Here is a 13,965-nt window from a genome sequence, read left to right as displayed (position 1 = left end):
TTGCGATGCTGTGATGATGTGTTGAAATCGTGCATTGTGTAACATAAGACGTGGTGATGTGGGGGTGTATGGTAAGAACAAAGGTCAACCAATGAGCTGTCTACACATGGAGTAGTTCCAACCTCTGTTCTAGGGGGCCCCACTGGTAACACTTTCCAGATGTTTCAGCAGTATGGGGCAAAGCCTAACAGAAACCTAAGCTTAAAGTTAAGGACATTCAGACACTACAGTAACTCAAATAAAAGCTTTCAGTAATTAGGAACTATAATAATGTGGTTATTTAGACACTTTCTTGTATATGATATATGTACAGTACAATAATAAATTATACTACTGTATATTGTTAGATAGAAGGCACTTGTTCTTTAAGACAGTCAAGTAGAAAATATAATGCAGTTTCTGCATTGCTCTAAAATTGCTGGAAATTGCGAATATGATGCTTACCTGGAGGGAGCTCTGTTTTTCTGTGAATGTACTGTAGGGCTGAGATTGTGGGCACAAAGCATTTGTTTGAGGTTTGTATTTTTTCTGTATTGTATGCCTCTGCTATTTATTCAGAACCAGAAAATGTATTCTCATTTCCAAAACTTCATTGCCATTGTACAGTGGTAAACATAACCTTTTCTGTGTTTTGAAACTAATTTTAAATTGAGCTGTACATTATTGACATCCTAAATTTGTGGGCAGGATAAATTGCCTCTTGCTTATTTCTATAAATGATAGGCAGCAGTAATCAATGCTCACCAACACAACCTCACCTGCCCTGCCGCTGCTGAAAATAATTTCATATAAACACTCAAACTCAGTGTTATTTCCTCTTGAGCTGCCAGTATGTGATGGATATGCACAGTTTGGCCTCCTTTCTGGCTGTGACAGCAGATATATACCCATAATTAGACAGAGATGTGGATTTGATATACCAATATGGGAACACATCCTCATTAAATAGCAGAGAATCTCAAGTTTGGCTGTAAGAGATGTGTCACTGCAGACATAGCCTACATCGGATTGTCATGGACTTCATCATCCAGCCTCTCTGTCTCTCTTAACATGCATATTTCATTAAGTGCAACATTTTAAATGATCCGGCTCAACCTTTAGGAATGTCTTAATACATCCTTTACCATATGCAGTTTTTCCTCCAAAATCTACAATATTTACAATATCCACAAATTTGCTCAGCCTTGAATCACATTTCTGCAGTGAAGAGAAAATGGTTCTTAAATCTGTATTGCCCTCCTGTGTCACATCTCAATACTAGTAGTTTTCATTTTGTGTCTCTGTCAAAGTTTTTCTTCATACATGCTTTCATCTGCAGCAAAGCTCTCTCTGAACAAATAAAAAAGACAATAGTCATTTAGATAAAACAAATAGTTATATGTCATTGAAAAAGACAAGTTGAAAAGCTACATAGCTAATTGTACAGAATTAAAAAATTTAAAAAAGAGGGTGTTAAGTTTGAACTAATGTCATTGTTTTGACATGTGATGTGAGTTCAGTGAGATAAATGCTTAACTGTTAACAATGTCTGTAAAACCTTTGAGCTTGAGATTTCAGTTTGCCGGAGCAATTAAAACTCAAGGTCCACTTAATCGCTTGTTCTGGGGCTTTTGGCAATATCCCACAGTCTTTATGGAGTTTTCTCATTTGTGGTGAAACTGTGTTCAAACTCTCCATTATTCTGTCTATGCTGGCTTAAAAATTGAGATTGACCTTTGAAACAGCATCAACTTTTAAGCCAACATGGATGAGAAGTACTGGAGGTGCTCAATGGGTTGAAATTAAGGGGCACTGGACCCAACATGACATTCCATTCACCTTGTTCGGGAACAGCCTTTTCTCACAGCAGACAGGCTGATAGGCTTTGACTGGCCATAAGAGAAGCATAGGTGTTAGTAATTACATTAACGATGGCTCTCTTCTATTCAAGTGTCCCAGTAAGCCATGTCAGTGTGTCAGGTGAGCCACCAGGACCCTGATGCTACGTTTACACGTGGCCGGCTATTTTCATAAACGGACATTTCAACCTCTCCGTTTTCAAAAATAACATCGTGCACAGCTGTCAGTTTTCAGAAAAGTGTTCGTTTACACGTACCCGTGTATATATATGCCGTTAATGCAGCCAAGAACATGCCAAACCTGTAGGTGGCAGTGCAACGAGAAGCTCAAGCCCACGTTAGCCAATCAGAATCCCGAAAATAGCAACAACAGCAACGAATCACTTTCTCTCTTTCGGCTGCCTAAACCTCCGTTTGTCTCAGTTTACATGCAAATGTGCAAATGAAGATTTCAAAAATCTCCACTCTGGCCGGAGTTTTTAGAAAGACTCGGTTTCAGAGGCGAATTCTCCGTTTGCGTGTAAACGAAGGGTACAAACAAAGGGAAATGTCTCTGTTTGTAAAAATAACCATGTAGGCCTACGTGTAAACAGGTTCTGAAACTAAATGGAATTCAGCCATCATTAATTTGATTATTTACACTTTTATTTGTGCTTTTCCTACTGTGATATGTCAAAAAGGCCTAATAGTACTGGTATCATGCATGACAGCTTACTTACTTACTGGCACACCTAAATGGAACACAGCACTATTTAGTGTTAATAGTTTCACCTGTGCTTTCCTGCTGTGACAGGTAAAAGTGTCTGCTGTGAGAAAGGGCTGTCAGCTCAATAACAAATGTGACAGTCAGAAGAAGAAGAACAGCAGATGAGAGATTCTCACTCCAGAAGGAAACTTTGCTTGCAGTTTCACAATGAGCTTTTTGGCAGGAGTAGCTACACAAATATTATCTTTTCGCTAAAGCAAATGACACACACACACACACACACACACACACACACACACACACACACACACACACACACACACACACACACACACACACACACACACACACACACACACACACACACAAATCTTTCCTTTTCTGCATGAAACCCAATGAGTTCCAAGGAATGTTTTTCCAAGAAGTTGACTCCCTAAAAAAAAAAAAAACTTAATTTAAAACAGCATCTCGCTCAAAGCCTCTTCAAGACTCTTCTGTTCGCTGCGCTTCGCTCACCATGAAGGCAAGTAGATTTTACATTCAATAACAGGGAAATAACAAACACATATTTCCGATTTCTACACATTTGATATACAGTATAACTGACATCTTAGAGTTTTTTTTGCATTTACATCAGTTTACTCCTAAAACCCCTTCATCCCCTGCATCTTATCTTCTTTTCTCTTCATCTCTTTCGCTCTGTTTGTCTTCACTTCTTCAGAGCATTACACTCATTTTAGCAGCCTTGCCATGGCAGCTATTCCTGTTCACTCCCAAAGGGTACATGTGTTTTTGCTTTTCTGTTTCAACATAAAAACATTATGAATGACATAAATATGCAATGATTATTTAGTTTCATTTATTGAATCATTTGATTTCAATTTCATTCCCAAGGTTTTGTGACCAGAGAGTTTATTGCCAGTGGGGGCCATACGGTGACTGGTCAGAGTGTGATGGCTGCACCAAATTGCAGGTTACAAGGATTTGTTTTAGTATTATAAAATGGGAAGCTCACATCAAGCAATCTGATTGGCTCATAGCCGTGATATAAAAACCATATACAATGGCTATGACTATGACGTTTAATTCCTTGCACAAGTATCACTCTCCTTCGGAGAAAAAAAAGCATTAGTCAAACGAACTGATAGCTGTCATGGAGGGATGCCGTTCATAGCTGGTTTAAAATCGGCAAAGTAGTATAGTATTTGTACGCTAAATTTAGAATATATATAGGCTACTGTATATCTATTGACAAAAACAGTAATTTTACCTCACAGAAAAAAACAGGGGTTTCAGTTTACGCTGCCTCTATTTTATTGTGAACATGCTTAATAATTAATAAAAATCTATTTAAATTGGAATGTGACTCTAACTATAATATTGCCATACATGATGACCATTTAATAAAAGTAATGTGAAGGATTGTATCATGTGGACCGCCGACAGTTTTGTTGTCATTACTTAGAATTCCTCATGGGGGCGGCAGAAACTACGCACTATAGCTTTAAGTAACACTTTATAAAATTATGATTATGTTTTTATTTATTTGCTTGTTAGTAGCCTATACTTTTTTATCATATTTCTTCACATTGTGGTTACAGACAAGAAGCCGAGCCATGGCTGTCTACGCTCAGTTTGGAGGGAACCCCTGCGATGGGGCGCGAACTGAGACCAGGTCTTGCGAAACCACACAAGGCTGCCCTCTAGAGGATGGATGTGGAAACTGGTTTCGCTGTTTATCGGGTTAGAAATAAATCTCTGTTCATTCCCATTATCATACTTGTAAATAACATTCACTGAGCTGTCTGTCTGTCTTCTGACCCACAGGGAAGTGTATTAGCCAGTCTCTGCAGTGTAACGGAGATCAGGACTGTGAGGAGGATGGACACGACGAACGTGGCTGTGACATGGATCAACGCACAGGCCTATGTCAAAACTCGGTTCTCCCGCCAAACATTGAAGAACTAGGACTCGGGCAAGTGACAAATTCTTTGTGTACCCATTCTTGCACACACAAGCAGGTAGCCTACCATATGCTTACCAGTGGGATACTATTATTGCCTCTGTAGGTTTGATGTGGTGTCAGGGAAGCAGAGGAGCAGTGTCATCAACACAAAGAGCTTTGGGGGACAGTGTCGCAGCATCTACAGCGGTGTCCACAACACTCACTACAGACTGCCTCTTAGTACTATCCAGTACAGCTTTATGGTTGGTCATTCTGGAAACATAGTTGTTCCGCTTGGTCACATATTACTTTAAAGGTACCCTGTGGAGTTTGGATTGTTCTTGAACAGCTTTGTTTACATTCAACATTTCTTAACATCCTATTACCACGTGGCATTATTTCTACTTGATAAAACATTTTCAAAGCTATTTATAATCTATTGAACTGGTTACATCAACTTGCAGCCTTCTTCTTCTTTTGCTCATTTATCATTATCGTCGCATTTTGTGATGTTCTGTGATGATGATTTTTTGAGGTTCATCTTTGGCAACTAAAACTACTACGCTGGTGTTGAAGTCACTAGGTTAGTTGACCCAACCATCCACAAGGGCGCCATTTACACCCTGTGTTAAAATGTGATCTGTATTTGGAAATATCTGAATAATGACATCTGATCTGCATATTTGCATTTAAACCTGGTAATAAAAGGTGCTCTAAGCAATGTTGGGTGATGTCATTTCTTGTTGACATTCGAAGTATTGTCAAACAGAATGGAGGCTAGCTTGCCCCTCCCTCCTCCTCATCCCGTCCCCTCCCCCTCCTTTCAGCGCACTAACCCCCCAACCCCAAATCCTTGTTGGTTATTGGCTGGAACACTGTTTATGTTTCGTTGTGCAGGTTGGCGCAGTTTGTTTTTGTTGCCATTTGTGGAGCCTGGGCTGTCTACAGAGACCGCGTTTTTTTACAGTGTGTTCAGTGGACAGGCAGCTAGCGGATAGTAAGAAGATGTTTGCTGAAGATGTGACAAAAAATGTTGTAGCCTAAAAAGCGCTTTAAAGCAACTTTAATGACCCTTTAATTACCTCCATCCTTGAGTCTCAATATGTAAATCAGTTAGGCAGACTTGTTAGAAAAAGCAAGACCCACATCAAGATGCCTGGGAACTCACCATTTTCAGGGCTCAATCCGAGGGGCGGGATAAACGGCTGTCTTTCAAATTCCCTCTGCACGCAATAGGATAGCGCTACAACCAACCAGAGCAACCCTAGTTGATAGATTAAACTTTTGCAGTATCTGGTCGGTAAAACTCAGAACACATCTTCCACGTCTAAGAATGACTTTAGTAGTCGCCTGGATAGCTCACCTGGTAGATCAGGCACCCATATATAGAGGTTTACTCCTTGATGCAGCAGCAGCGGGTTCGACTCCGACCTGCAGCCCTTTGCTGCATGTCATTCCCCCCTCTATCTTCCCCCTTCATGTCTTCAGCTGTCCTATACAAATAAAGGCCTAAAATGCCAAAAAAATTATAAAAAAAGAATGACTTCCATGCTAAACTCCAAGTCTTTCAGAGTCGTGGCCAAAGCCGATTCGAAAGACTGCTGTTCGCCAGCAGCAGCAACCATCTTCTTTGTATTCAAGTAGCAGGGAATTCACGCGGAACCGTCGCAACTCTACCGTCATTATGTAAAGCCCGCCCAGCGACTCTATACCTGATATGATTGGCCTGACCAGAATAACTTTTTTCCAGCTCGCAAGTCAACGGAGAGTTGCTAGACTGACCCTGGCTGCAAATTACATTTGCTGCCGCTAGGGTGTGTCTAGATTTCTAGTTTAGGCATCATCCATTTCTAAATCACTTTTCGCAGGTGACCTATTCAACTTGCTGGGAGGATTTTTTTTTCTTAAGTATGTTGTCACAATGTATGTACAGTATTACATTTACAATGATTTACACACGTCACAATGTGACCCAGACCACTTCCAGATGTGCTCTGGTGAATCAAATCACATCTTTTCTTAATGCGGATAAACAGATACAGTTTATTCCAGGTGTCTTGTGGTGTGTATGTATGCAAGTCATTCTGTGAATGCCACAAAACTAGTGGTCAAAACATTACTCTATGGCACTAGTGGTCAAAAACTCCACAGGATACCTTTAAAGATTCAACATCTCAGTTTAGTGCATGTTCTGTGCACATTTATTTCATTTTTTAAACATTTGTTGATTTAAATAGTTAATTTAACATAGTTAAACCTGTGCTGTTTCAGGTCAAAGCTCAGAATGACTTCAGTGATGAGACATACACCAGTAAATGGCACTATGCAAAGGACATTGTCAAAAGAGAGACAGTGACCGGGACCACAACAGGATATAGAAACTATGACTTTCATGAGACACATGACAAGACTCAGGTATGTAGGAACCAGAGATTTGATCTCTGCATCTTTGACAGCAAATCCCTGTGATAATGCATGCGATTGGAAGAGGAAAATCCAACTAGAAAATTAAGCTTACTCAGTGATTTTACTCCTTTCAGACCCAAAAGCTTTTGGTTTTAAAGAATGACATAGAGGTAGCTCAGTTCCAGAGCAACTCTCATCAGTACCTCCCATTATCTGAGGTGTTCTGGAAGGCACTGGTTAAACTCCCATCCGTCTATGACTACGCTGCCTACAGGAAGGTTTTAGAGAGGTTTGGAACACATTACCTGTCTGAGGGAAGCCTTGGAGGCTCCTTTAAGATCATCGCCAAAATTGATGAAGAAACTGAAAGAACGATGGGTGAGGATTCATAAATCATCAGCAGTTTCATGACAGGCCTAAATCGAAGAAAGAAACTTATTATATTAAATATTCATGATGTGACATGTAGGGAACAAAGTACTTTTACCTCACATTCTGGTGGTTCACATACATATTTCTTCTGATGGTGGCTGGTTGTGTCTTTGTGTCATTTTAAGTTTTATGTATGAACTTGACAGTACAAAAATAGAACTAGCCCATGTTGTTCACAATTGACACCACGGCTAAGCTAAGAGTATTTGCAATACATACATTTTAAAAGAAAAAACAATTCAGGAATTTCCAGTATATATCATCAGAATGCATTTTAAAATATCAAATGTCTGAAATATAATTTCATGAAAGCAAATAACCTACTCTATAATTTAATGTATTCTGCTGAAAGATGTGCATCAGACTATTTTTAACACAACATGACAACTAATTGTTTGCAGTCATACAGAATTTTCCTAATTAACACTAGATTTTAAATATTAAAAGGGTAGATTTATATATATATATATATATATATATATATATATATATATATTTTACTGTATAGACTATAAGTATTAGAAGTATTTATTAGAAGTATTAGTAGTCCATCCATAAAATGCTGCCTCAATTCTGCTCTTAATTTCTGACACTGACTTTTGTTTGTCTTTTTCCTTTGACTTTCTGTTGTTTTCAAGTCAGTGAAAGTTCTGCCTATAATGAATGTACAAGGACCAAACGTTGGTTTCTTATATTCCCCATCTACCATGTGGACTGCAAGAAAGGAGGTTCTCCACAAAGATCATCCACTGGTACAATTTTTATGTTAATATTACAAACAAACCAGCTTATGAAAACACTTCATATTACTGAATTGTTTTGTCATCCTCTGCAAACCTTTTTAAAGGAGGTCATTCCAGGCGCAATAATGTGCAAAAGGTGACTGTGCAGGGGGGAGGCATTGCACACATCGCAGCACTGGAAAGCATGAGGCTCTCTGATCCGGACAGAAACTGGGAAATGTACTCAAACTGGGCTGAGTCTGTCCGATCATTTCCAAAGGTCATAAAACAAACGGTGAGGGGAAAGTAAAATAATTGCTCTTAAATTTAAAAGAACAAACTTAATGTTGGACTAAGTTATATACATTTTAGTGTGACATCTTATTAAATATCACAACACCTACACATCTCTCTTGTTTTGGCAGCTGCGTCCGTTGTCAGAACTGGTGAAGGAGGTTCAGTGTGCTGGGGTGAAGAGGCTCTACCTCCGCAGGGCTATAGAACAGTACCTTACCGAGAGTGACACATGCCACTGCCGGCCCTGCAGAAACAATGGCATGGTTGTCATGGATGGAGATACATGCACATGCATCTGTAAGCCTGGCACAACAGGACTGGCCTGTGAGCAGGGAACTGAAGCAGAGGGTCAGCAGGGTGGGTGTTGCATTTCAGAAAGGGTTTTTATTGTCACTTTGGTCTTGGTTAAGGTAGTTTGATATGTTTAAAGCAATTATTTGACATTTTGGGAAATAGGCTTATTTGCTTTCGTGCTGAGGGTTATATGATCAGTGTTCTCATCTAACTCTCAGTTTAAAAGTGCATTTCATGAACTATTCCTTTAACTTATCTAAAACTAGTGGTGTGTTTTTCTGGCTATGGCTAAGTATAATAAATTGGCTTGAATTGGAGAGATAGAGAAGCGGTGGTAGAGCGAACTAGAGAGTGAATGAAGAGAGGGAGCGCCAAACAAAGCAGTGAATCAGTGGCATAAAACATTATTTTCAGAATGTTTCACAGCAGTTACTATCCAAACCACAAATAAACACCCCTCAACCTTGGTGAGAAGGTGCCACATTGATGGATTTCTTGTGAATGCAATGCTTCAAAGTGTCTGTGTGTGTCAGTTAAACTTGTGCATTGGTATGAAATTCTGAGGGTCGTGAAAAAGAAGAGGTACCTGGGAATGAGAACGGGCTGCACATAAGAGGCCCAAAGGCTCTTTGCCTATAAATGTCCCACACAGCAAAATAAAAAAGGAGAAATACAGGCAGAGGGCAGGGTCTCTGCAGAAACAGACACCGCCACATACTTCTACATAAGTGATGATTGAGAGAGATTATTTATGTATTAGTCTATAATTTTGTTTAGTAAACAACTGCATATTATCCTATTAAGTCAAATTGTCTAGGTAGTAGGTTTATGCTCTAATAATGGTAATTCTTTTGCTTTTTACAATACAGTACCTAAGTAAGTGAGTCACTCTTTATTGGATTATATCACATAGACTGTTTTATATTTCTCACTTTCTCCCTCTTTCTTTCTGTTATTGCCCATTAAGGAGTGATCCACGGTAGTTGGGCCTGCTGGTCAGCCTGGTCAGCGTGCTCTGGGGTTCGAAGGTCAAGACGTCGTTCCTGCTCTAATCCCACTCCTCAGAACGGGGGACTACAATGTATCGGAGAACCCACTGAGACGTCAGACTGTGAAGACCAAGACCTGCAATACTTGAAGTCAGAGAGAGTTAAAGTTTTATTTTGCAGTATGAATTTTGTAACATTTTTGTAACAAGCACCAGGAGTCATTGCATTGAATTTACAATAAGATGAAGTTTCCCACTGGTTTTCATCAATATGCAAGTCTACAACATCCTATTTTTAACTATTTTTCTACAGAACCATGGAGCCTCAGTGCTTTGACCAAACTCTCCCAGCAAGTCAGAAGTGTGGAAACCCACCTGTTCTCATCAATGGCTACATCCTGGTAAAGATGAAGACAAACTTGAAGTTACCGTAAATTATGGAACAAGTTATTGCAATCATCTATCTATAAATTGAAGGAACGTCTGTCTGTCTGTGTGTGTGTGGATGTGTGTGTGTGAGTGTGTGTGTGTGGGTGTGTGTGTGCGTGGGTGTTAAGCGCATATCTCTCGAACCGTTAGTCCGATGGATTTCAAACTTGACAGGTGTCTTGCTACGGGCACGAGTAAGTGCAGGGCCAAGTTTAACGTTGTTTGGATAAGAAACGCAAAAGATATCGTTAAATATATAGGTAAAAGAAGCACACATTGGCTTTTGCCGCTCTAGCCGCTGGCCACTCCCCCTCTCACACTGCATGCAAACACTGACTGAGCACCTGTTTGTGTCGTGACTCACTCTACACCGTCTCTCTCTCTCTCTCTCTCTCTCTCTGCGCGCGCGCGCACACACACACACACACACACACACACACATACACAGGTTCTGGTGGTTGATGTTCGCAGATATGTGCTGTTTAGCTCTCATAACGGGCCGGTGGGTAGCTCACTGCCATGAGTCCATGACGCTAATGTTAGTAATTAGTCCACATTTTCATTGTGATATTTTGTAATTACATTCTGAATCTGCAACGTTCTCTGTCAGGTAAATCTGTAAGTTAGTAGCAGGCCTACCGCCTCGGGCTTGGACCCCTCATACGACACGAGACAACACCATCTCTCTCTCTCTCTCTCTCTCTCTCTCTCTCTCTCTCTCTCTCTCTTTCTCTCTCTGTGCACACACACAAACGGTCCGGTTCTGGTGGTTGATGAACGTAGATATGTGCTGTTTAGCGCTCATACGACACGAGACGACACCGTCTCTCTCTCTCTCTCTGTGCGAGCGCGCACACACACCGGTTCTGGTGGTTGATGAACGCAGATATGTGCTGTTTAGCAGCTGGCCGGTGGGTAGCGCACTGCCATGAGTCCATAACGCTAATGTCTGCTATGACGCTAATGTCTGATTACTCCACATTTTCATTGTGATATTTTGTGATTAAATTCTGAATCTGCAACGTTCTCTGTCAGATAAATCTGTAAGTTAGGAGTACCACCTAGGGTCTCTCTCTCTCTCTCTCTGCGCACTCTCTCTCTGTGCACACACACAAACGGTCCGGTTCTGGTGGTGATTAACGCAGATATGTGCTTTTTAACGATCATAACGGGCCGGTGGGTAGCGCACTGCCATGAGTCCATGATGCTAATGTCTGATTACTCCACATTTTCATTGTGATATTTTGTGATAACATTCTGAATCTGAAACGTTCTGTGTCAGGTAAATCAGTAAGTTAGTAGTACTGTATACAGGGGAGTTGCATTTGAAGTGGTTTGGGGTCCTTCTGTAAGTAATTTTGGGGTAGGCTACAATTTGGTTTTGATGAATTCTACAAGCAGCAATACCACAGGCCAAGTAATCGCCCGTTCCAAACAGGCACATTTTCAATGTGCACTGCACTAGTTTTTACAATCACACTAATTGATTTTACAGTATTGGGTCAGTCAGTATTACCCAGAAGGCCACAGTTCAGTGTTACTCCTTAAATAATTTACTTTTTATCAGTCAGCCTAATTGAAATATTCATATTTCTGTCTCTTAATTTCTATTCCCTTTTAAGATGTTTCTGTACAGAAATCAGAACTGAAAAATTAAACATAATCACTTTTTTGTCACTCTATGCTCCACAGGTCCCTAAGGACATTTACCTTGTGGGTAGTAAGGTTGAGTATACCTGCACTGCCGGTTATTATCTTGTTGGTGAGAGCACCCTAGAATGCACTGCTAATCAATCCTGGTCTACCAGCCCTGGACTGTGCACAGGTGAATACCCATAACCAAAGTGTAACATTTACAATCAAAACAAATTTGTTACTTTGTTAAAGTCCCACTTTTCTCCCAGTCTCAAGGTGCAACATTAAGTCCCTCACTAAAGACGTCATAGCCTCACCTTTACAGCAGGCCTATGCCATAGGGGACACAGTCACCTTGTCCTGTCCAGTGGGTAGACAGCTACTTGGAGAAGCAACAATTATTTGTGACCCCAGTCTGCATTTTTCACCAGACCCAGCAGGAATCAAATGCAGCCCAGGTACATTTTACTTCAAGGTTTAAAACTACAAAAGACTATTAAAAGTAGTCCAATGGATGGCATGGACCTGCTGTGTAACACATTGGACTGCAGTATATTTTACTTTCAACGTTTCTTTTCAATCATGAGAGACAGGTTGATATGTTAGAGTCTTTGGTGATTAGATTGCATCGCAATGTTACATTTTAAGGGGAATAGAGGCCGTAGATATATAGGAATATCCCCCGCGATAGAGTCTAGACACTGATGGAGGTGATGAAGGGATAAAGGAAGCCAGAAGATCTGGATGGATGTGATGTGAAGCGAGGCTTCTGATGGAGGAACCCTGGGTGCTGGGAATGATGAGAACTGGAGGTGAATGGGGTGGAGGAGGTTCACATCGATTTTGCCTGAAATGACAATTGACAGCAGCAAAGAGTAGACAGATTTAAAGTTTGAATGCAACAGCACGATAGCTCGCAGAGATTGTGGCAAAATCTGGTTGGTTTAACCGAAAGAGTAAACGCCCACATTCAGCTATTGACAATGCAGCTGATGAGGAGATGGGAAAGAGAAATGTGAAGCATAGTAGTCTTCCTGAATGAACCTATGCTGAGCTTCATTTGTTCTTTACTGTTTCATATACTATATTTCTATCATTGAATTGATTGATATTAGTCCGTTATCAATGTGGATAAATTATGTCTATGTATCCCACAGTCAGTACACCACAACAACCCTCTCCTTCGGTGCAATGTAAACCGTGGGAGAAGTCTTCCAGAGGAAAATGTGTTTGCAAAATGCCATTTGAATGCAGGTATGTTTACTCAACCAATCATCACTTTTTGCTAAATGGACTGATTTGATGAATTATTTTGTTACTGTGTTTGATGATGATTTTTGTCACCAGTTCATCTTTGGAGGTGTGTGCCACTACTTTCGTGAATAGAAAATCAGTCCTTCTGAATGTGTGCAAAATGCATGCACTGCAGTGTATTGGAAAGAACTACACAATAGCAGAGGACAGCACCTGCAAGTGGCCAGAGCACAACACAACAGGCTGCACCAACTGTCACATGTGGGAGACCTGTGACGGTAGGGACATCTCAAAGCTACAAACAATCCATGATAACAGTATTTGCAATTTGTAGTCATTGATCTTATTTGTCTTCACACCATTCTTTAAGATCAAACCAACGAGTGTCGCTGTAAGGACTCTGCAGATTGCTTAACCCCGGGATTAAATGTATGCGTTCAAGTTGGGGAGGATGGGACTGCAGCGTCTCAGACCATGAGCGAGTGTGAAGCAGGACTACAGCGATGTAAGGGACAAAAGGTGTCAGTTGTCAGTATCTTGCCTTGTGCTGCTTGAGGATGCAAGAGGAGGAATTGACCTTATATCTTCACCTTCCTTTACACATTAATCCTCAACACTTAACACTTAACCTCATATTTTTCAGTGAATTAGTATTGTACCAAGTGTCACTGCTTCACCACATTGTAAAAGTACACATTTATGCATGTATAAAACTATAATGTAAAACTGTATTGAGACAAGGAATAAATAGCATAACACCAGCCTTCATTATTGTACTTTTTCATATTGAGAGGCAGAGATATGACCCAAAAGCATAATGTAATATAATTATTCCAGAGAAATGTTGAGATGTATATTTCTGTCACAGTAAATACTGCTTGTACACTGCAAAAAGAAGAAATAGTTTTGTTAATTGCCCTGTGTTCTGGCCTGAGACAGTTTATTTCAAAAGATGTCATGTGCTTACTAAACCAGACAGCGCTCAGCCTGCCAAGCAAATCCTTGCTGAAAATGTATTG

The 13,965-nt window shown here is 40.4% G+C and overlaps 1 protein-coding gene across 1 annotated transcript; it reads left to right on the top strand.

Annotated features, from left to right (window-relative positions):
- The first annotated feature begins 2,924 nt into the window (after positions 1 to 2,924).
- c7a (complement component 7a) lies at positions 2,925 to 13,709 on the top strand. Its single transcript, XM_039804337.1, has 18 exons — positions 2,925 to 3,067; positions 3,266 to 3,324; positions 3,439 to 3,517; positions 4,146 to 4,287; positions 4,372 to 4,519; positions 4,614 to 4,752; positions 6,761 to 6,904; positions 7,030 to 7,273; positions 7,966 to 8,079; positions 8,175 to 8,344; positions 8,475 to 8,703; positions 9,608 to 9,779; positions 9,942 to 10,029; positions 11,750 to 11,882; positions 11,962 to 12,150; positions 12,850 to 12,946; positions 13,040 to 13,224; positions 13,317 to 13,709. The coding sequence occupies exons 1-18, from the start codon at positions 3,062 to 3,064 to the stop codon at positions 13,499 to 13,501; spliced, it is 2,523 nt and encodes an 840-aa protein (XP_039660271.1). The 5' UTR covers positions 2,925 to 3,061; the 3' UTR covers positions 13,502 to 13,709.
- Positions 13,710 to 13,965: the final 256 nt, after the last annotated feature.

This window comes from Perca fluviatilis, chromosome 6 (assembly GCF_010015445.1).
Source record: "Perca fluviatilis chromosome 6, GENO_Pfluv_1.0, whole genome shotgun sequence".
Taxonomy (NCBI): Eukaryota; Metazoa; Chordata; class Actinopteri; order Perciformes; family Percidae; genus Perca; species Perca fluviatilis.
Note: the sequence above shows the minus strand (reverse complement) of the source record. Positions and strands in the feature narration are given on the sequence as shown.